The sequence below is a fragment of the Salminus brasiliensis genome, chromosome 15 (genome assembly GCF_030463535.1).
Source record: "Salminus brasiliensis chromosome 15, fSalBra1.hap2, whole genome shotgun sequence".
In the NCBI taxonomy this organism is placed as follows: domain Eukaryota; kingdom Metazoa; phylum Chordata; class Actinopteri; order Characiformes; family Bryconidae; genus Salminus; species Salminus brasiliensis.
Genome location: NC_132892.1, coordinates 23,014,328 through 23,038,461, shown reverse-complemented (window position 1 = coordinate 23,038,461; position 24,134 = coordinate 23,014,328). Strand labels below are relative to the sequence as shown.

General features: G+C 42.1%; 1 protein-coding gene across 9 annotated transcripts in view; it reads left to right on the top strand.

Annotated features, from left to right (window-relative positions):
- The window catches only part of sh3pxd2aa (SH3 and PX domains 2Aa), a 154,270-nt gene extending 131,773 nt beyond the window's left edge, over window positions 1-22,497 (top strand). For 8 of the 9 annotated variants that reach the window (XM_072657491.1, XM_072657490.1, XM_072657488.1 and 5 more), the window contains 5 exons: window positions 8,739-8,856; window positions 11,307-11,692; window positions 12,133-12,182; window positions 12,273-12,392; window positions 12,674-22,497. In XM_072657491.1, coding sequence (XP_072513592.1) covers window positions 8,739-8,856; window positions 11,307-11,692; window positions 12,133-12,182; window positions 12,273-12,392; window positions 12,674-14,719 — 2,720 coding nt within the window. In that variant the 3' untranslated portion in view covers window positions 14,720-22,497. The remainder of the gene's footprint in view (window positions 1-8,738; window positions 8,857-11,306; window positions 11,693-12,132; window positions 12,183-12,272; window positions 12,393-12,673) is intronic. The other variant, XM_072657489.1, reaches the window with a different exon arrangement.
- Window positions 22,498-24,134: the final 1,637 nt, after the last annotated feature.

The window sequence follows — 24,134 nt, the reverse complement described above, 5'->3', positions numbered from 1 at the left end:
TGGTCTGAGACACTCTTGGGCTTGGGAAAATGCGAGTCGTCTTACTTCTGGTCTCTACTGTGCAGACTCTGGTTGCAAATTTGACAACATGGCAGATAGTTTTGACTTCATTTCTATGGACTTCTATGGAAGGGAATGGAACCACAATGTCCATGTTGGATTTTGATCAGGAGCAGGTGATGGTGATCATACATGCATGGAACGGTGGTCCTGCCTGGAGTGCAGAGTGGGTGAAGAGCCTTGCACAAGGGCCCAATAGTGGCAGCTTACTGAGCCTGAGTATCAAACCCACAATCCTGTCATCGATAGCCCGGTGCGCAAACCGCTGAGCCAATACTGCCCCACAAACAGTATAGAATTATTGTGGTTGGATCTTCATGTGGAGCTGCGCTTAGCTTGAAGCTAACTTAGCAAATAGCAGGCTGGCTAACACAGCTGTCATAAACATAATTAGTGCCATGTCATTGTGAACGCACCACAGTACAGCACTACATGACTTAAGTGGTTTAAGTTAACTTAAATCACACAGCTGAAGACCTAACTTAGAGATTAGAGTGCTTGCTAACTCTGTTACCCTAAACTGTAAAAAAAAAAGAAAAGGACCATATGACTGTTCATAACATACACACTACAGTACAGTACAGTGACACACAGTTTTCATATCAAACTATTTATATAACTGATGTTGTCTGAACAGTGGGTGATTTGTGTGTCTGCTGCGTTCAGCTGAGGAAGTAATTTAGTGATTAGCATGCTGACTAACTCGGTTAGCATAAACAGTAAACCCACAGAAAAATGATAATACATTCTCCTGACTGACTGTGATTGCACTCTCTCTCTCTCTCTTAGAGAGCCAGTATTTAGAGCCGGTGAAGAAGAAACAGTTATGCTTAGACACAGCATTAGCCTTTCTTCAGATTTGGTTTTTCGGAGCTGAACTTGCCACAAAATGTATTCACAGTGGAAGTTGCAGAGGCACAATCACTTATCGCCCACAAATCCATTTGAAATAAACGGTCCCTCTTCCACTGCAGGGCCAAAAGGTTACTAAGGCCGTGTCATACCATTCCACACTGGTACGGACCCTTTAGACTGGCTACAGTTTCTTTTACAATTCGCTGTGTTGCTAAATCAGGACCAGCAAGTGCATAGCATCTCGTAATAATTATGCGACAGTTGCGTTCTTTAGTCTTGCACTTTAATTACAAGGCTAATGTAGCTACCTAGAGTGTGTGCCAACAGTCCAGTCTCTTGGAGGGACATGGCACTCTTTTGGCCTGTTTATACCAATCAATCAATAATGAACGTCACAGCCTATTAGAGTATTGTAGCTGACCATGTGCATTCCTTCATAACCCCAATTGACCCATCCTCTAATGGCTACTTCCAGCCTGATTATGACCCATGTCATATAGCTTTAACCATGGTCCTGGCATTAAAGATGATATACAGTCAAAAAATCATGAAGATAGTTCAGCACAGCTGTTACACATCAATCGTAGCTGTTGGACGAGGTGCGAGTGTACTTGTCTCCACACTTATGATCAATGGAATAACTATATATATATATATATGACACTAATATGAAACCAGTCAGCGGATCCCCTCTGCATTAAGCCCTTCCAAAGAACAGTTCTTCGGCCCCAAGTACAGTTAGCTAACCATGCTGAGAAAAACGGGCCCAGCTGAACTGTGTCCATGTGGAAAAGCCACCGGAATGGTTACCGTCTGTTCTCAGAACCGTTCGTCCCTGCTGTGTAATTTCACTCACGGAAACCCGTGAACAGCAATGCAGTGTGACTGCTGCATTAGCCTATGTGACGTTAGGTTGTGATTAGCATGCTTTTGGCAGTACTTCTCTACAAGGACTAGACAAGCTGTGTGCATGTGCATTTGCATATATGTGTCAGTGCAACTTAAAGTAGCTGAGTGCATTTATTAGGGGTGTCCACAAATATTCGGACAGAGCTGTAGTGTATCTGTGCCAATTAGCATCAAGAAAACTAGCATCTCTAAATGATGGACTACTTCAAGGGTAAGGAGAATATTTGACTTAATTTCGTAGAATCTGTAGATCCTGTTGGAGCTACGGGAGATCTGGGCTATTTTCACAAACATTTTCCACCACCTTTTCATCAAGCTCTCTTCACCCTTCCTCTCACATATACACACACACACTCTCTCTCCTGGACCGTAAACACGCCTAATCTAAACCATCCCTCCCTGGCCAACAACAACTCTGACCCATGCACCCAAAGCATGCTGGGTGGCCTGTTCGCATAGTAAAACCTTTATGAAAGGCTCCACACGTCACTGCGCTCAACAGAACGATTACCAGTCATAAAAGGGAGTAGACAAATGGGGCATTTGTTTTTGAGAATGACAGTATGAGAAGTATTGGAGTATAAATCGTAAAGTCATTTAAATGCGTTTGGTGTGGAAGAATGAGTAATGAGTCTATTAATATTACATGGTTTGGAGACTAACAGTCTGAGACATAAAGCGTCTGAGGCGTGAAATGGAAGACTAAGAGACACGTGTTGTTTGGAACCACTTCCAGTCCTTGATATAGAATTAGCTTTGATACTGCACAAGCTTGATTAAAATAGAAGTTTGGTTTGCCTTGCTTTGACACAGAACAAATATTTTGACGCATTCAGAACCCAACAGATTTTTATAGCGTGAGGAATTTGCTGAAGATTAATTTTTCCTCATTTGTTTCTAAAGGAGATTATAATTCTCTGAAATGTTTCTCTGATTTTCTGTTTTCATTTATTTTGCTCTTTCTCAATAGCTGGCAGTATGACCAGACACTGATGTCACGCTGAGTTTATGGACACTTACTGAGCAATTAGTATTAGGACCACTCTACACAAACTGGGTATGGCTCCCATAGCTCTCAGCCTCAGTTCTTCAGGGACGGATGCATGGATTCCACAAGATCATCAGTCATGTTCATAAAACCAGTTTGAGGCGACTTTGTACTTTGTGACATGGGTCATAATCAGGCTGGAAGTAGCCATTAGAAGATGGGTCAATTGGGGTTATGGAGGAATGCACATGGTCAGCTACAATACTCTAATAGGCTGTGACGTTCATTATTGATTGATTGGTATTAACAGGCCAAAAGAGTGCCATGTACCTCCAAGAGACTGGACTGTTGACACAAGGTAGGTTGAGTCCATGGATTCACACTGTTGCTGCCAAATTCTTAAATCAACACTGATGTGTTAAACGTTAACTCTCACAGTGTTCATTTAACACTATCTGTGTTGATTTAACTCTGGCAAATTAGCTGTGTACCATCTGCGGTTCTCCTTGCGGTTCTTCGGCTGTCCAGTTCTGGTGAGCCCGTGCCCACTGCAGCCTCAGCTTTTTGGTCATGGCTGACAGTAGTGGAAGCCAATGTGGTCTTCTGCTGTTGTAGTCCATTGGAGATGTTGTACGTTTTGAGATGCTTTTCCACTCACTACACTTGTACAGAGTGGTTATCTGAGTTACTTTCATCTGCAATGTGTTTCTTTGTGCAGAACTGCTTCTGGCTGTACGTCACTTCCAGCGAAATAAGCGCAGTGGCTAGTCTGTGATGCTAGATCCAGCATTTCTCTGCTGGTTGCTGCCAGTTTTGCCAGCTAGCTTATGTTTAGAGGTGTTAGTTCTTTTGCTGGAGACTGTAAATTCAACTGCCAACTTTGATATGATGCCACATGGCAGTGTCTGGCTAGTGGCTCATGCCAGAAACAGTGAATCTTCTGAGGATCCTTTTTTTTCAGGTCTCAGGTCTTCAAATGGAAACAGCTTCTGCATAATATGGGCTCCATCTAACACCATATCCAGATGTGGATGTCGAAGGAGAGCGTTGGGGTGATGTAGGGTGGAGGATGCATTGATTCATAGAAGGGTTTGAACTTTAAGAAGCCTTTGAAGAGCGAATAGCCAGACGGCTTTTTGCCACAAGTTCGTTTTCAGACTAGTTTCAGTTAGGACCTACAGGGAGATCTCGTCTGGTTTGGACATATGCTGGAACAGTTGCTATAGCAACCTGCTGTCCTGTGCTGAGTCACATAAATGTGGTGTAGACGGTATTAGCAGCTTAAGGAGTGCGTTAGCATGGGACCCTAACTTTGCTGTGGACGTGGAAAGAGGTGAACTGTGGGAGTAAGCCCTGTTTGTGTATGCAGGGCTATGAAATGGATCTCCTCCATTTCTACTCAACATTTTCATAAGCAAACCAACATTAGTTGCTTGAGGCATAAAGTTGGCTTCTTATTCTTAGCTGTAGACATGGGCATCACATTGAAGTCCAGGGCGCTCATAAATAACATTATAGATCACCAGAAAACTTGTTGTTCTCAACACGGAAGTACCAGATGGTTGTCTAAAAAAAAAAGTTAGATGAGCTTATTTTTACATTTTTTTGAGACACTTTTCCACAAGATCCTCCAGGCCAGAGAAACAGTGAACAGCTGTAAGAATAAAAGCATGTGCAGAGGTTCAGCCATAGAAAGCCTAAAACTAGTGCAGGTAGCCAAACTAGCTAACAGTGCTTAGCCAAACCGACATTTCTCATGAGGTTCGAGAGAGTCTAATAAATTTCACTTTCAGCCACCGTTAACCTCAGCTAGCATTCCTGTGTCCACTGTGTAGTAACTTGAGAGTTGTAATACTCTTTGGTAATGCTCATTCAGCAGTTGTAGTGATCGACTCTAGAAATCATGAGTGGATTATGGAAGACTGTGGTGCTCTCAAAATCACTCTGGAATTCCACAGAACAGTGTGGACACCAGGAGGAAAATGGCCAACGTACTCATTTCAGTGTCCTTTTTTGGTTATAGCTACTTTGCTTTGCAGGGCTGACTGAGCAAACAATAGTTTATACACTAGTAGTTATATTCTGTAGTGTCTGACAGCAGGGCTGACAACTTTTACCTTTTTTTTCGCATGTGATTCAGGCTTAGCTTGGTAGGGGGGTTGGAGGTTGCGGCTGTGTTCTCTTGAACTTTTTCAGAAGGCCACTGTTGCTGTTTCATTAGTGAATGCCAGAGCGGAGCCTGTGAAAGTGAATGGCAAGTGTGGTTTAAGAGCGTAAGATTAAAAAGAATGGCCTTTTTTCTGCTTTGAATGTGTGCTAGCACAGCAAGTAGGCAAGCATGTGGAATTGCAGGTGCATTATAGAGTGTAGAAGGTTAGTTTGGACAGTTTTGAATACAGGTTTTTTATGCCTGTCTGTCTTTTGGTCTGTCTCTCTCTCCAGCTTACATTCTCTTGCCTTTGGAAAGCTGCAGTGGAAAGTGTGAAACTAGGGCAACAGTCCACTTGGAGGATGTGTGTGTATATGTGTGTGTGTGTGTGTGTACTTGTCTACTCATGTACATTACTGTCTTAGTGTTCTTAATCATATTCCTTGGAAGTAGGTCCTCAGGTAGTCATGCACAAAATCACTGCTGTTACTGATTTTACTGGCAGTATAAGTAGAAGTTTGCATGTTTGTTCTAGCACACAGTCTTTTCTTCCCATCTGTCTGTCTGTCTATCTGTCTGTCTCTGTCTTTCTAGTATGTCTCTCTTGCCAGCTTTAGTTTAGCTGTGGTTGTAGTTTGTGGAGGGCAGGCAGAGAGAAAAAGAGCAAGAAAGCTCCAGTACTTATTTTTTTTCTGTTGGCACATCACTCAAGTGCATGCAAAGCTAATGTGTTTTGGACCGGCCGGGCTTTTTCCGCCAACTTGAACAGTCCCTCCATCAAAATAAAACTGACGGTTGGAAAAATGCGTTTTTGAAGCGTTTGCACGGTCCCTTATTTTTAACACACGTTTTTGAGCTTTATTGTGGTGAGAATAGAGGGAGGAGCCTGGATGCCAGGGTCACTAAAGTATTGTAGGCTTGAGTAAGCCTGTCTTTACTGTCAAGACACATAACACATAGAACAAGTACTTTTAAAGTGGCCTTAAAGGAGAAGGGGGAAACCTTCCTACCTTTCAATGGAGGATTTTATTCCAAGTCATTTGGGACTATTTCTAGTGGTCCATTCATGTTTGAATGATATCTGTATTGTCACAAGCCTTTATTGTTGGGTTGTACACAAATGACAGTAATGCATAGAGGGTATGCATTGACGTCATGTTCCCCGCTGGAACGCGGCCCTTTTAGTCGGACTGAGTGGTAGTAGCATTCTTTATAGCTGTGTTTATTAGGGAAAACGGCCAAACCTGGAGTCAAACAAGCGATTATCTGCTCAAGGTGTAGTCAGTTGGACTCAACAGCAATCCATCCATCAAGAAGCAATGGGACATACACAGTGATGAGTAAACAGGAACGTCCAGCTACCTAAGGCTCACATCACACCTGTTTAGGGAATAAAAACCTCATATCTGAAAGCACAAAGTGAACAGAGTGAATGGATTCTTGTGAGTGTTTTTGATGGTTTTGGTACTGTACCATCAACTAGCAGTAAATTGAACACTATTTTACTCTACTTACTACCACTACCAGTGCAGATCTAGTTTTATGCATTTATGGTTTATCTAGGAAACATGTCCAGCAGGGATTGTGGAGTGAAGAGGTGTTATTTTATTGGCTAATCTCAAATTAAGATGAGAGGACAACCTTCCTTTCCTTTCTTTTAAGTCCTTCCTACTAGTAGGAATACTTACCATCCATCCAACCTCTCTACCTACTTACCTACCTAGCTACCTTGGTAAGTATATGTTGTGTAAGTAGGTAAACGAGCCCTATATCAGAATGATCTTCCAGTATAAATATAACACTGTTTCCTCCTTTCCTCCTTGCTTTTTAAGGAAGGTCTATATTTAGAGGTTTTTGTGGTGTTTGTGGTTGCCTTACTAGCAGCTAATCTAATAAATGAAGTCAAGTCTAATGCAACAGTGTTCTGACTGAGGAGCATAGATCTAGATCTTATTAGTAATCTCTGTAGGAGACTCCCAGCTTCTGTACTGTGGTCAGCTTTGATGTGCTGAATGCTGTGGTGTAAGCATGGAAAGCATGGAAAGCTCATCTGAGTTTATCTGATGTTAAATCTCATTAGGGTACATTTACAGTAACATTATCGCAACAATAATACCATGCCCACCTTACTTTAACGGAGGAATTTCACAGTGGAAGTAATATAAACACCATACAAAGTGTGGCCTTGTTTCCAAGTTCTTTTTTTTTTCTTTGTGCAGCGGGTTGGATTCATAGCTGTAGTAGCTGTATTAGATGGCTTCAAATCAGTCTGAGTGTCTTCTTGTGGTTAGACTGATCATGCAGAGCCTTCAGAAGGCGAGCCACGTCTTCCCTAGTGTTCATTTTGTCAAGTTAATACTCTCTGTTACAAACAACTGATGGTGGGACAGTGTCTGTTATTGCGACTGTGGGTCGAGAGCTTGCTGCGCAAGAAATCGAATTGTGTGTTTTTTCTTGAGTGCCAGATCTCCACTGCCATTGCCAAAGATAGTCACTGACAGTAGGTTTACAAGTTGTGAGGGCGGACTGTCAGCATCCATGTAGGCCACATTTGACAGCCTCAATGTACTGGATGCCAGAAATATGACAACAAGAGCTTAGTTGACTGACAGTGTTCAGTCTCTTAATTCAATGTAATGGACCCTTTTCATATTAGGTTAGCCTGCTGGGCATTTTAACACACGGCAGCAAGGCGATTTTTCATGTTGTCTTAAGGCCCTTTTACATATCTCAAGCAATTATTTTAAAATGTTCATATTATTAAATCCTAAGTTTATTATTACTAATGAATGGATTTAGTTATTTTACCGGGGGTGTCAAGAGACGTGTAGTCATGGTCAGATGCTAAAGTTATGTTTGCATCCTCATTGATGTTCTCCTCATCCTGGCTGTCAACATCTGCTTTAAGCTGTGTGGGTACTCTTAAATATATAGGTTCTCTAATCTTGGGCTTTTGAAAGTCAATCCAAGAGAAACGGTAAAGGTAACACATAGGTAAAGCACCACCTCCCAGCTTTTTTCAACTGGGACGTCGCTATCAGCAAAGTGACGGCTGCAGACATGAAAAACGAGCTGTGCTACCATAGTTCACTCCAGCATGTCATAACAGTGAAATACACATAAACAATATGAGTCTGCGCATGCACAGAGCCACTTAATAGGAACACATTGATGGACAATTTGAAATAACTCGACAGAACACAGACAATCACTCGACAATTGGGAACCTCTAACCTTCGGATAGCCTGGATCCAGATAGATCTTAGCATGTGCTTGGTTAGACATTAATGAAAACCTAGGTTTGGCTGTTTTTGTTTAGAGTTGTGACCCTGAGAAACAGCTGGACTACGCCATTTGTTTTGGTTCATCCAGAAACTAAATTACCTGCCAGTAGAAACCAACAAAAGAGAGAAGGCGTAAATGTGAACCGGGTCCATTTAGTTAAAAAAAAAAATTATTCAATTAAATTTATTACAGTTGAATTAAATCCAGTTATTTTAATATCAAACCAAGGTATGTTTATTAGGATGACTATTAAAGTACAATGTTGCAATAATCATATAATATAGTACAATATAGTACAACAAATGTATTGCATTTATTACCAGTACGGTATGCATGTTGCTATATTTTGCAGCAGAAGATGCTGTGTGCCTTTCTTCTTCAAGGAGAATTAGTGATTTTTTTATTTGTGAATTTCTAATTGTGCACACTTTTCATAATTGTCTGTTTTTCCCTTTCTGTCTCTTTCTATATCCTTCTGTCTCTCAATCACAGAGGAGAAATATGTCACTGTGCAGCCCTATACCAGTCAGGGAAAGGACGAGATTGGGTTTGAAAAAGGAGTAACCGTGGAGGTCATTCAGAAGAACCTGGAAGGATGGTGGTATATCAGGTAAAGCTGTTTTCTGTTGTGGTTTTCTCAGAGTAAACAGGGGTGGCTCGCACAAACAGCCCTATAAATTATATTCTAACTCTGCCCAACAAATCAAATCCATGTTTTTTTAACTGACACTGATAGGAATAACTGAGTCGATCTCAGCTGTAGAACCATGAATCAGAATCAGAACCATCAGAATCTCAATTTCATCTGGGGGCTCAATTTCAACAGTATGTCAAACTCATGTTTGACTGGTATGTATTCTGTCACAAGCCTTCACTACAGTAATGCTGACCCAGTCCCATCAACCAATGGTAAACACTATTCTACTCCATTTACCACAGCTACAAGTCCAGGTCTGCTTTTATGTATTCATGTTTCATATAGAAAATGTGTTCAGCAGGGAACGTGGAGTGGGGAGGTGCTGGAACCAATCAGAATGCATTGTTGAGAAATGTGTTCTAGCTCTGACAGAGGCTGTGTGCAATGTTTCATGTGTTCCATCATGTAAGCAATACATGGTGAAGACATGCATTTCTTTTACAAACATGTTTCTTTATAGAAATAAAGGTGGTTGGTCTGTGGCATCACTCAGAATTGTACACAGTCTTGAGCATGGGACCATGTACAGTTGTATGCTTTAGACATAGTGAGCTGGTGATTCATTAGCAAGCTAAGAACTTCCAGCCTCTTTTCTGAAGAAGTGGACACTATTGCAAACACAATAACAAACAGACGCACATTTTAACCTTCTAAGAAGCTGAGTAATGGGGACTCTTAAGGTCTCTTAATAAGATGAGTAATGGGACAAGGCCTTTATGTTTTTTACAGCTTAGCTGAAGTATATGGAGGTGCCCCATGCCGGCATTTATCAAGTGCTTCCTCATGCTTGAAGAAGCTTGAGCACTAGCTGCAGCAGCTCTATAGCTCTCTTGTTAAAAGAAGAATTATGTGGTTTATGAGAGAAAAGCCTCCTGACATCATAGTTTTCTGTGCGCTCTCTCTCTCTCTCTCTCTCTCTCTCTCTCTCTCTCTATCCCCTCCCCTTGTTTATCGTTGTTCTTTCTCTGGAGGGCGTGTGGGTAAACTTGCTCTCTCGGCTGTAAGAGAGAATGAGAATCACATGATGTTCTGCTTTACGTCCTGCTGACACTCACCCGTTCCCTTAACAACTGAACTGGGACGGCTTTTGTTTATACAAATATAATGCTTCAGGGAGGACCTCACTAAATACAGAACGATATCAAGGATTTTCATTCAGAGGGAGAAAACGCAGTATCCATCTGGGCTGGGAAAGGTGTTCCTGGAAGTTGCCTTTAGTTGATTTAGTTCTCTATATTCGGGACAGGCTTTATCCTTTGAATTCTGATTAGCTTCGTGGTCAGGTCTTGCTGTAGTCCCTATGACTGGACAGAGGGAAATGGAGGGGAAAGCATTGTGGTTAAAAGTGTGTGGGTGAAAAAACTAATCAGGGTTATTATTGGTCAGGGTACTGATTACACAAGTGAAGACTGAAGTTTCTTAGTTCACAGACAAAGGGGGAACATATGGTGAAATATGTCATTTATTGGTTATTGGAACTCTATTGAAGTACATTTGTATCCTGATTAGAAAAACAGATTTAGGTTCCCTGGGGCTTCAAGTTTTTGCTTGATGCTAAGCCAGTTTGCCTTTCTGGCTGAATGCTGTTGCATCGTGGTGAAAGCTGGAATGAAGGATTCAGAAGCATGTTTTCATGATTTATTTTGTTGCTATGTTGTTGTGTGTGTTGGGCCACGATGCTAAAACTTAGCAGGAGTCAGTGCTGTGTAATTGTTTTTGTGCACATGTTTATCTATAACATGTTTATTATAAGTCATGTTTTAATGTGTCAGTCTTTATTTTGATAGAAGTCACTGTTTTTGGCCAAGAACAAAAACTGAAATTACTTGTCATGTATCAAATGGCTGAAATCTAATTCCTGCTGATTCAAGAGACCTGGCAACCACTGCTATATACACTATGTGCACTATGGTTGTGGATACCCCTTCTAATGAGTGCATTCAGCTACTTCAAGTTACACCCATTACTGACACTGATGTGCAAATGCACACACACACACATACACATACAACTTGTCTAGTATTGCCAATAGAATAGGAATCTCTGGAGCAGATAAGCATAAACCTATTGGTACCATATCTAATGCAAGGCATGAGCTAAAGGGGAATAAAGCCCCCCCCCAGCATTGAGCTGTGGAGCAGTGGAATGATCTTTGTTCCCTGGAATGATTGTGCTCCATCCAAAACTTTTGGGATGAGTTGGGGAGTTGGGTGGAGAACCTTTATTTTAATACCCTTAATTTTGAAAAAAACAACAACAATGCATTAGCAGGTGTCCCAATACTTTTGTCCATGTAGAAAACACACATAAAAGTAAGTATTCACCTAAAAACACTGGTAACGTTGTCCTCTGCTCTGTTACAGGTATCTGGGGAAGGAGGGCTGGGCCCCGGCCTCGTACTTGAAGAAGCTGAAAGACGACCTGTCCCCGAGGAAGAAGACCCTGACTGGCCCGGTGGAGATCATTGGCAACATCATGGAGATCAGCAACCTGCTGAACAAGAAAGCCGTGAGCGAGAAGGATGTGCAGACAGACGGAGAGCCCACCACGCCGGAGCGCCACATCTCTAAGAGCGAGATCAGTCTTCCCATCCCATGTTCTGCTGAAGCAGAGCAATCCATGACAGCCAGCACAGCTGCAGCAGCAGGCTCAGGGTGTGGATCTAGCGCCGCCCTACAGGACAGCAAGCCAAAGGCCGAGCCAGGGTCACCTGCTATAGCAAGGGTGGCTCCGCATAGAGTGGAAATTGGTAAGAATTGACAACAGTTGAACACAAATGTATTTAGATCAGATACTTTTTAAGGGCTTACTGCAAAGCTATGATGAAGTGTAAATTTGCTCTCCTGTTATCTTTTAAATAGGCTTTGAAGCCATAGGTAAGCCAGTCTGTGGATGTAGGATTGACAACTAAAACATTTGTGAAGTGATATCATGTTTTTAAGTGATTTGTGATTTGCCTTACAAAAAGTAATCGCTAGGTCTGATTATGAGTGTTGTTCCTGTCAGCTGCATCTGCCTTTGTTCTGAAAAATATTTGTTTTGTTTGCTTTGAAACTTCAATCTTAAGTTTGGCTTGCTTGACGATCACAAGAAGTGTGTGTGTGCAGTGTTTACTAATTGCTTTTTTGTTATGTCTACAGCTGTCAGACATTTGATGATTTTTTTGTTTGATTTTCTGCCATTTTACAGGATCTCCAAACCTCAGACAGAAACCTCCCCCTCGAAGAGAGGCAAATCTGGTAAGCTATATTAAAAAAGTCTGCTATTGCTTCATTATGTCCAAATGTACAGATGTGTACTGGTATTATCATGGTTTCCTGCATCTGCAGGGATTCCAGTTGCCAAAGCCTCCAGAGCCCCCTACTGTGGAAGCGGAGTACTACACCATTGCAGAGTTTCAGTCCTGCATCTCAGATGGCATCAGCTTCCGTGGAGGACAAAAGGCTGATGTAAGTAACCTGTTATGGCAGAAAATGTGGGATAATTATGATAATAGACTCCCAGTGTGGGACACAAAGGTAAAGAGGTGGAAGGATGAGCCTTATTAGTAGGACTAGACGGAATATTGTTCTTACAAAGTCATATGTCTGGCCTTCTTCTCCAGGAGGAGGTCAGTTAATAGGAATTTTAAAAAATAACTAAACCATGCTTTGTTCTCATTAAGTGCATGAATTACATTGTGGGAAATCATGTAGTTTCACCATAAATCATTTGTGATTTGACCTTTCAGGTGATAGAGAAGAACTCTGGTGGCTGGTGGTACGTCCAGATTGGGGACATGGAGGGTTGGGCACCTTGTTCCTACATTGACAAGCGCAAGAAACCCAATCTGAGCAGGAGAACTAGCACCCTTACCCGGCCCAAAGTTCCACCCCCAGCACCGCCTGTCAAAAAGCAGGACTCTGAGGATACACCCTCCTCAAGTGGTTGTATCTCCAAAGCTCCAGAATCTCCCAGCAGGCCTGTTTACGAGGAGCCAGAGTATGATATTCCTGCCATTGGTTGTGACTTAGAGTTGGACACAAGTCTGAAAAAAGACACAAGTTTAAAAAAGGACTCAAGTCTAAAAAAGGACACAAGTCTAAAAAAGGAAACAAGTATGAAAAAGGACACAAACATAAAAAAGGAGTCGAGTATGAAAAAGGAGCCTAAACCTGTGCAGATCAAAAGCAGTAAAGCTGCTGCTGAGAGGATTGCTCAGGCTACAGGCAAAGCCTCGCCCCTTTTACTTGTGAAGAGCTCCCCATTTAGGAATGAAGACTCACTAGAAACTGTCACCAAAGAGGAGGCTATTTATGAGAATGATGGATTTAGATTCTCATCTGACGACTTTTCCTCCACTAGAGAATCCAGCGTTGGTGATTCAGACTCACTAAGGAGCCGCACCTTAGGCCGCAAGCCTCTAGGTTCCTCCTCTTCTCCTGGAGGAGGAAGGTCTCTCAGGGACATTCCGGATCTGTACAGGAGTCACTCGTTGAACCGTCCTGAGAAGACTAGTCCTTGGTCATCTTCTGATGAATCGGGCCGCAATCCCAAAAGAGAGCCGGTCATGCGCAAGGACGTGGAAATCAGGATTGGCCAGAGTCCTTCAACCCGTCCCAAACCTGTGGTCCGACCCAAGCCTCTCCTGAGTAAATCAGAACCACAAAGCCCAGAGAGGATGGACATCAGTAGCTTGCGCCGTCAGTTGCGTCCTACAGGTGCAATTCGCCACGGAGTAGTCCGCGCAGCGCGTGGTGGAGAAGACTCTGAGACGGCCTCGGTGGTGTCGTCTGAGGACTCTGTCTCTTCCCGAAGCAACTCAGACCTTTCCAGTATCTACTCTAAGGGGAGCAGGGGCGACTCTGATTACGAGGCTTCCTTGTATCGTACCACAGATGTCTATGAGCGGGCCCAAGACTCTGAGCTCAGCTTTCCAGCTGGTGTGGAGGTAGAGGTGCTTGAGAAGCAGGACAGTGGCTGGTGGTATGTCCGCTGTGGTGTCGAAGAAGGCTGGGTACCAACCTTTTACCTGGAACCTGTGAGACAGCCTTCTGATGCAGGTGTCCCAGAGTCCCTTGATGGGCCTTTGGCAGAGCTGAACAACACCAGCAAGTCTAACAGCCTGGAGAAGAATGAGCAACGTGTGCAAGCCCTCAACAACCTTAACCAGCAGAATGTACGGAGGCTGAATAATCCTAGCCCACCTATCCCCTCTAAGCCACCTGGGGGTTTCGGTAAACCACCTGCTCAGCTCAATGGTTCAGGCGTACGGATGCGGAATGGCATTCGTCAGGCAGCCGTGCGGCCGCAGTCAGTTTTTGTGTCTCCACCACAACCGGTGAAGGATACTAACGTATATACAGGGTCCTTGAGGCGTAACGAATCACTAGGTGCCAGCGATCACATGAGGTCTAGTGGTGGTGTGCGCCGAAACTCGTCCTTCACTGCCGTACGGCCGCAGCCGGGAACTGATGTGCGCTTTAGGTCTGGTACCACCACAGCTGCACCGGCCGGAAGCTCTAGCCCCTTGATTGCCCAGAGAAATGGAATCCCTGTATCTACAGTGAAGCCCAAACCCATTGAGAAGTCCCATCTCATTCACAACAACCTACGTGAAGTCTATGTGTCCATTGCTGATTATCGCGGAGACGAGGAAACAATGGGCTTCCCCGAAGGCACTAGTCTGGAGGTTCTTGAAAAGAACCCCAACGGATGGTGGTATTGCCAGGTTCTAGATGGCCTGCAAGGACGAAAAGGCTGGGTACCATCCAACTACCTGGAAAGGAAGAAATAGCATCCCCCACCCCCCCGCAAAGAATGTCACTTAAATGTTTCCTTATATGTACATTTGATATCAAACTCTGTGAGGAGGACTGTTTTTGTACCATTATGAAAAAAAATGAGACACTTTAGTGCTGGTTTACTAAAAAGTACACAAGACTCTAAAGACGATCAGTGATGCGGGTGTGGACAACGCTAATAAGAATATGTCTTTGGACAAAAATCGGGAGGGATCGGCCATCCCAGTGTCTTAAGTATGATTGAGGAGGGATGAGGGATACCGTCTCCAGTTTGAACCAGAAGAACATACTCTAGCCTTTCGGAAAGGGTTTTACATGAATAACAGAATGATCCGGGCAGACGTTAAGAGAAATTCCAGCCCGAAATTTTATGCCAAATGGGTGCCTTCGTCCATCGTTGACTGAATGTTAATTGGAATCATTTGAAGACCAGTGAATCAGTATCAGTACCAAAATTCAACTGAGTGCCATAGGCCTATGAGCGCAGAACTCACCAAAATTATTTTGCTGCAAAGCTACAGAGAGAGAGTGAGAGAGAGAGAGAAAGCGAGAGAGAGAGAGAGAGCATTCAGCATAGGAGTAAATAGGTGTAACGCAGAAAACGAATTAAACCTTTAAGCACTCAAAAAACGGGAGAATGTAAGACATCGGAGACAGAAATAAAGGTGTTTACCGCTGAGTGCAGGTAAAGATTCAAAATTTGATTCTCGTACTTTTTTAACTTTTGTTAGTTTTTTTTTCGTTTTGTATTTTGTTTTGTATCTTGTGTGTTTTTATGTCTTCCTTAGAGATGTATTTCTGCTTTCTTGTGACATCTGTACAACTCTTATCGGCCTGCAAAAGAAAGTCCCTCACTGAGACGCTTCTTGTCATGTGATCTCTCATTTGTTTTGAAACATCTCTGTAAAGGAGGGTCTCATAATTGGCTTCGCTTTTAATGCTCTCCACGTTCTTTTGCCCCCCAAAGCCCAAACAACATGATTAAAAGATCACTGACAAGAATAAGATGCAGTGCAACTATGTGTCACTCACATTAACAGAGAACATTGGAAATTACACTACCATTGGATTTCACCTCATATCTGGGTCTTATCCCTAAGAAAGGTTTAGTTTACAAAGTACAAACTGTCCTGTTGCAGAGAACAGGACTTTGTGTATACTGCTGCTCTAGGTGTGCTATATTTACTGCTCTCAGAGTGGTAATTCTTTTTGAAAATTCAGTACTGGAAAATATGGCAAGATATTCGCCGAATCAATCCCAGGGAATTAGTTACATAGCAGTGAGCCCAAAATGTGATCAAACCAAAGCAGAATGCCAATACATTTGCTAGTTTGTTTTTGTTTTAGTTTAGTATTTATTTTGTGGGTACTAAGAAATACGGTGTATTCAGCAAAACCCAAACGAGGTTTTAGAACTGAGCAAAATGAATATTTAATTACTATATCTGGAAGCACTTGATTGTTTTTTTTTTCCTACCCAAAGAAAAGCACATTAATATGCAAGGTTGATTTCAACATACTACGATATTGCTGGGCAGTATTGAATTCAGAGTTGAAGTTGAACAGTAGGCAGTTGAGTTCTCTAGGTTTTTGGGTATTCCTAGTTTTAAGAAGAAAAAAAAAAAACTAATTGTAAAATAACAGGTTGTAGAACATCGAGGTTAAAGGTAATGTTTAGTGCAACATACAAGTCTTTAAGTTCAGGCCTTTCACTTTTATTAATTGGACTATTAAGTCACGATCTTTAAACACAGTCCCAATTAAAAACCGAAAATAAAAACACGCTGATGATCCATGTCTAAAGGCTGATGTTCAAGACTGCTGAAATATTTTTCTAATGAACAATGCAGTGTGAACTCTTAGTGGGGTTAAGCACTAACATGTTTATTTTGTTTGTTTTTTTTTGTTTTGTTTTGTTTTGTTTCTGCTGGACAGTATTATAGTATTAAACAAATTTAAGTACCTGCTAGATTGCAGTTATATTCTATTAAGCAGTAGTCGATTTTTTTGTTTGTCTGTAATTGTTGTTGTGTGATCGCACATGGACAATAATGAAGAATGGAATGGTTCATTTGTTGTGAGTTGATGCATTGGCAAAAATGCATTGATTTAAAGATGCAGTGTACTTCATCAGCACATTATTTATTGAACAGATTTTTTTCTCTTTTTTGTATTTATAATTATTTAATAAAAAAAAACATTACCTCTATTCATTTTTTCCTCAGTGCTTTGACACTGTCAATAATGCAGTTTTACAGTATCTGCATTGGAGGCTCTCAGTAAGAACCCCCTCAGTGGCGGCCTCTAGTGACACAGATTGGCTATTGTTATATTCTGACTTTTTTTTACATATATATTTTTTTTACACGCCCACTGATCTGATGCCAACTGACTTTTTTCACATTTGCATTGGAGATGGTTAAAGAGTGTAGAAAGTGTTTTTTGAACTCAAATGCAGCTAAAGCTAAATACAGCCTTTAGTTCTTACCTTCATTTGACCATTTCTCCTCACTCTTTTTTTTTTGCCCACTCAAGGCTGATTGCTGCACCTTTAGCAACTATATGGACACTTCCTCTCTCGTTATTGGACCTTCTATAATGCCAGATTTTGTTTTATGTTTCATTGTGATTCCCTTACTCCACCTTGACTACAAGACAATCAGAGTTAGAATTTGGCTCAAACTTAACCAAGAAACCCAAACTAAGGTGGACTGCTGAACAGAATTTATTGAATTTGAAATGAGCAAAGTTGTCATTTGAATAATAATAACCATTTTGGCCTCCACAGCAATAATTCTATATAATGCACTAAAATGGGCTGACAGTCTTGTCAAGAGACTAGTAAATTGGAAAGTGAATGTTGAAAATCTTAAGAATTTGAATTCCTCACCTGTTCTCGACTCTTTGACGAAGGCGTTATAGAAATGTGTCGACTCACTCCAACACTTTCAATGGATATTGCTTTTGTCAAGTAACTTCCATTTACATTTTAAGCTTCGTTTTGTTTGCGTCTGCAATTTACAAGGGAAATATTACGTCACGCTAGGCCTTTATTTTCAAATTATGTACTCTGTGTATCATCTAGCTTTTATGTTCTGTTATTTTCAGTCTTTTTTTATACATTGTTTTTGTCAGCAAAAACATTGATCTATATTATTTCCTTATATCCTGGCGTGTGTTAACGTGACGCAAATGTTACGAGAAAATGTGCAATAGAATGATAGGGATCTCACCAAATACAAGGAACTCTCAAAAGGGTGAAGGGTATGTTGACCCCTCCATTTCAATGTTGAGTTGTGTTTGTGTCAAATCAAGTCAAATCTGGATGATCTTTATCTGGAGCAGATCATTTGGTTTATTTTCATGTTGCTAAAAGTCACAGTCCTCTTGCTTCATGGACATAGACGTAGCTTTCATTCGCGGGTCTGTAACTTTGTCTCCAGGATTCTGTGACCTAAATTGTTGCGATGCCCCTGCTGTCGTGTTGCAGCCAAGGCAACATTCAGCCGTGACCACATCTAATGCTTAATGCTCTTTGGCATGCTGTCATAAGGCCACCAATATTTTTTTCTTTTCCTTCTGTGCCAGAGGGAAAACACCAAGTTGGGCGTCTTCTACTCCACACTGCCAAAGGTCTGATATTTCTCCTCTTTTGACTGACCTGTGTCCCCTGTTTACATTTTCAAAGGCTTCCCTAGCTCCCGTTAGTCCATGGCAAAGGCTTAGCTGGTCTTCAACCAGTCTTACCAGTGGAACCAATGCTTCTCTGTACCCGTATGTCAGTCAGGTGAGCCACTGTCATTGTTCATTGCTGTGTCGCATCAGAAAAGCATTGCGTCACTGTCAAATTAAAACCTCAAAGGTTTGCTTTTGAACATTTGTTGGTCTAAAACATATAAAAGTTGAACGTTTTCTTATGACTGCGGCAATCGTCACATTTTTGATCTTTCAGCTCCAACTAATCTTTGGACATGAGGATGAGGATACTCTTGAATAGGCTTGAAGGGTGTAACAATCCCAATACACATGGTCCGATTTGATCAGAGTAAAGTGGGTAGGTAGGGGGCCGGGGTTATGTCATGCATGCACCCACACTCAAATGACTGTGATGTTTGTAGAGTCTAAAGTTTGGGATTTCTGTGGTACGTTAGGAGAGCAACCTGAAACCTGAAGACGTGTATTGTTATCCTCTCAGTGTGCATTTATGTAAAGGCTTATTTAAACTCCCTTTACGTCCAAAAAGAAAGACGTCCATTTCAAAAGACGTAACCGTCACTGCCCACATTCATCTTTTACGATGGCGTGGATGTTGACCAGAACAGGTCATGATAATATACTAACTACAAAAAGCAGTTACTACAAAGACACAGCGGCTTAAACGGCTGGAAACTGAATTTCTGCAAGTTTTCAAGTGGTACTGATCCATTCCATCCATATCCACAAAGGTTCAGGAAACTTGCACAAACAAGGATGAAATGAACCCAGATTACAGACAGAAGTTTCCTTCTGTATTCGTATTTAACACTCTGCTCCTGGAGGGCTGGAATCCTGCGTAGTTTAGTGCTTTTCTTGCTCAGGCAGACCTGACTTATCTGTGCTAGAGCAGGGAAATCAGCAAACTGTGCTGGTGCCTCATCCCTAATGTATATTGAGGCATTTATATCTCATTTATTTCAATACATGTATTAAAGAATTGTACAGAACGAAATATATATATATTTTTTGTGGATTGTTACACCCTTAATAAGCATTTAGTTCAAAAACCTGGATCCAAGCTATGAAGAAATGGAGAACCCCACTTTTACACTTTCTCCTTATCATCCATGAGTGAAAAGAGATTCTCACTGAAGTGTTCCTATCTTTCAGATGTTCTCGTTCTTGTAGGAGAAGCGTTGAGCTTTCCCTATTTGAAAAGTCAGCCAAGTGAAACAGAACTAATGCAACACTGCTGTCTGTGGTCACTCGTCCCCCGCTTTCTCTCTCTTTCTCTCTCTCTCTCTCTCGCTTGCTCATATGCTCTTTTTTCTTCTCTCATTCTTCATTGGAACAAATGGACTCCTGGCCTTTGCGGCATGGCTTAACCATAAGCTCGGTAATCTCAAGCAGAAGCTCGGAATAGTTTCCTACTGCGGGCGGCACTTTCCTTTTTTCCCCTCTTCTTCTTCTTCTTACTGCTGACCCCTTAAGTGAGTTTTCTTTTCCAACTGTGGCGACGAATGGCTTCCTATTCTGGCATGTTCCTCCTTGACTTCACCTGAGACAGAACTTGCAGCTCGCTAGCTGCTGTTACAAGAAGCTGAGTGCTGTTGTTATTTTTCTTTTGTCCACTCTGTGCCTCAGGCAGGAGAGGGTTGTGTTGCGCTGAGATCAGAATCTGTGTCACTGAAGACAGTCAGTTCTGATACGTCTGGAAAAACGGCCGTTTTCAGCACCAGTTTCAGAAGGGGGTGGAAAAGGTTGCGAGGGTAACGAGACAGGGTTGGTGAGAGTGTGTGAATGTGCGCGTGGCTGTGTGAGAGTGTGTAGAGGTGGTTGGCTTGGTTTTGGTGGGATCATGATAAGGTGGTGAGAGAACGTTGACAGACGGAGTGTATGTTAGTGTTAGTATGTTAGACTCAGTCAGGTTGGACATGTTCAAATGCATTGGCCTGAAGCGCAGCCCCCAAGGCGATTGGACAGGTGTCACAGGAATATTACAGGAAGGAAGTGAAAGGCAAGGCCTCTTTGATTATTAGCGCTCTCTGTTCAGGCTCTTGGAGTGGATCGGTTACAGCCGGATGGAAAAGCGCAAACTAGCAACAGCTCATTCGTGCCTTCAGCCCAAGCTCCACAAAAAGCCTTGCCTCGGGCCAAACGCTTCCGAAAACAAAGTGCTCATTGCTCCTGCTTTGGTAGATCATAATGTCTGGCACTAGGGGACCTTTGATATTCTGCCCTGCTCCCTTCATTAAGACAGAGATGTCTGGAGCACTGCAGGCATGGAGTGCTACTGTGAAATCACTGGAGCAAAACCAGTCAATTAATTACAGCTATTTGGGGGTTTGCATCTCGCATCACAATGACACTCAGCTACGAAACCCAGTCCTGTTGAGGCCTACGGACTCAAAGCGCGGACAGACTGATGCCTGGTCAGGGCTGGTTTGTAAGCGAGGACATTGGCGTGATCTTTTCATGCATCTGACACTGTCCATCTGCAGACCTTTGGCAGTTCTAGACCTGCATTCTCAGCGCATGCCATGGTTGTAGGTTTGCAGCCTGAAGCAGTGCAGTTCTAGACCGGCGGTAGGTTGTAGGTCCCCTCATCATTGGGGTTAATTGGCTAATTAATTTTGCTAGGCCAAGGTAGCTAACTTAAATGGGGTGCACCAATGTGGAATTTGTAAATTGTGCCTATTTGGATATGATGGGGATATCATTGTGAAGCCGTAATTATTAACATTGATTGCAAATTGTGATCAAATACAAGGGAATAGGCCTTGAACTTGAGTGTGTCCAAATGCCTTATGTAGACCAGAATGTGTTGTGCTAGCATAAGTGCTGTGCTAATAATTGGTGTTTGTTTAAAGCAAATTAGGTTAAAATAATCCTAAAGCTAAACCATGATTTCATCTGCAGGTCTAGAACCTCTAGAATGGCTGCTGGCTCTTGGGACTCATAAGGCTGACCTGACAAGTCTTTGGGGAGGAGTTGAAATAGAGAAAGCTAGCTGTATGTGTGCTCTGGTGAGACGCATGAAGTGTTTCTGGGGAAGTTTAGCAAGTTTTTAGTTCAGTTTGGGGTTTTCTTTAGCGTGGGGAAGGGGAGGGGAAGGAAGGATGTGATCAAGCTGGATGTGAAAGCTACAGGGTGCTAGCGGGCTGCTGCTGCGTTTTTTCTGCTCTCCTTCATGAACATGCTGGGCTTCGCTAATGTCTCACTGTTTGCTAGCTCTATCGCTGCTTGACTCTCTGCTCTAATTACCGCTTCTCTCGTGTTAATTAACAGCCACGGCCGTGTAACGGCTCCCGTGAAAGCCGCCCACCGCTGGGTTTTGAATCGAGTGCCACAATGGCCCCTGAAACCAGGGCAGTGAAAGTTTGATTTGTTAATCAGCCCAACGGTCGCCTTCCTCTACACTGGCCTTTTTTTTTAAGGAGCGAGATCGCTGTATTGTTATGCCTTCTTTTCTACAGACTTCAAAACGCGACTATTCAGACCTTTAGACGCGCCTGGCCTCGTCACTGGCTTTCAATTGGAACCTCATTACAGTTTTCACCAGTCAAGACTCTAGAGAAGTTGTAGGCCTGAAGAAACGCAACGTTGCCGTGGAAATCCAGAGTATTCGATAAAATGCAACAGTCGAAATGACAGTGGTGCTAAAGCTCTTTTTACTGTGCTTCTCAAATGCAAATCATGTTTTGCTTCTTCACGACGCTGTCACCAACGCTCAGTTTGCCAACTCCTCTTTTCAAACTTCTACATAAACAAGGTTGTGGGTTTTTAGTTAGGGAAGCATCCATGGAGGACTTTGCTGTTTTGGGAATTTGTGAAAGTGCTTTGCATTGAAACCATCCTATGCAGAGCCATGGAGCACAACACAAATGTAAACACTTTCTAAGCATTTCTTTTGAAACCAGGTGATCTACAGCTTTAATTTTCCTTTTGTTGCGTTGTTTTGTTCTGTGTTTTTATCTTTTTTTTGTATCTTGTTCATGTTTACATTGTATCTTGCATTGCCCTAAACGAAAAAAAAACCCAAACAAAAAAACCAATAAAATGTATCATCCTTGTTCTTTCATCTCTGTTATGAATTGATCTACATTTTGGAGAACATACAGTCAATTGCACACTTCGGCGCCAGAGCAGACCCTGTGTCTTTATTTATTAGACATGGCAGGGCTAAAATATAGATGTATATATTTGAACAGTAGCGTGCAAATGCAGAACCGATGGAGATAAATGAGTGCCAGCGCTTCAGTTTGCTGTAGAAGATTTGAAGGAAGAATATAGGAAAACAATGGCAGCCAAAATCCTCTGAATGATTTATTAGCTGGAGGTTTTCTTGCTGGAAACAGCAGTTTGTGACAGTAGTTTAAAAACTGCACTTGAACAAAGGGCCTGAGTCTTATGCAAACGTTTGGGCAGCCTCGGCCAGATGACACTTCTTTGTATTATTATTTATTTATAGTTAGAAGAAGTAAACACAACCTCTGTAGCTAATCAACCATGAACACACTCTTTTTAGCCTGTCCTAAAACACTTACTCTCATCTAATCAAAAATCTAATTATTAATGTGTCTTGTGCAAAAGTCTGAACACCTTACAAAGACAAGAATGAGGGTTAGAGTTAGGGTTTCCTTCTTATTAATCTTCCACAAAGATTAAGATGGAATATGGCACCACTCCCTTAACTCGACTAAACCTTCATGCAGGTTCTTGGCGGTCAGCATTGGGATTTTGATTGGTCTGTCTTACCAGCATTCGAGCTGTTCTCTCAGAGAGTCTTTCTTGGTCCTCCAGATCTCATATTGGGATCCACAGTTCCCCTAAATTGCCATTTCTTAATAACATTCCAACTGAGCTGAAAATGCTTGGCTAGCTTCCCCTGGTCCCCAATGGTCGGATCTTTAGACAGTTGCTCAGAGCAGTGTGTTGCTGAGTGTTGGCACAAGGTTTAAAGAATCAGAAAATGTATAAAGGTAGGACTTGTATTCAGCTGACAGTTATTACCTCTGCCACTGGTGATGTCCTTCAGATCTGATTTTGTAATCAGGTCTGAGGTATTTGATTATGATTGTTAATTACTTGTTACAAATCTGAACCTTTACTTGGTGTATTTAAACTGATGACTTTGAGCTGAAATACTGTTTTATTAGCTGATAAGCTGAATGGTTTATGTTTAATTAGCTTCAGACAGCATTTACTACTTTTCAGAAATGCACAAAAGCTTGCATAACATTATTTGCATGTTTCATTTTTTACTATGCAATATGAATAGCAATAACTATGCACCAGCAGACTGATTTCCAACTAGGTGGTTTTGAAGAATTGTTCATTGTCCATTTCCTACACTAGGGGGCAGTGTTACCTTTACAGTCTGTCAGCAGTGGCTGGATCAGGATGGAATCTGTGTTTAATCCGAGCAGGGCAGTGTGCTGGTTGGAGGCATGTACCCTTAGGCACGAGGACAGAGGTCAGTCAAGCTACTCCCTAAACCAGAGCACATTTATTTAAACATCAAAGACGTATCTGAAAGGTAGATTGACAGTTCAGTGCCCTCAGCATTAACAGGGAGGCTGCCCTTGGGTCATATATCAGCAACTTACTTTAACCACTCATTCAGGCCTGCTCTGGAGAAATGATTCTGGATCAGTTCAGAGAGCTCTTCAACCAAGTTTATTAAGTCGTGTGGCAGTTAAAGGTGATCCA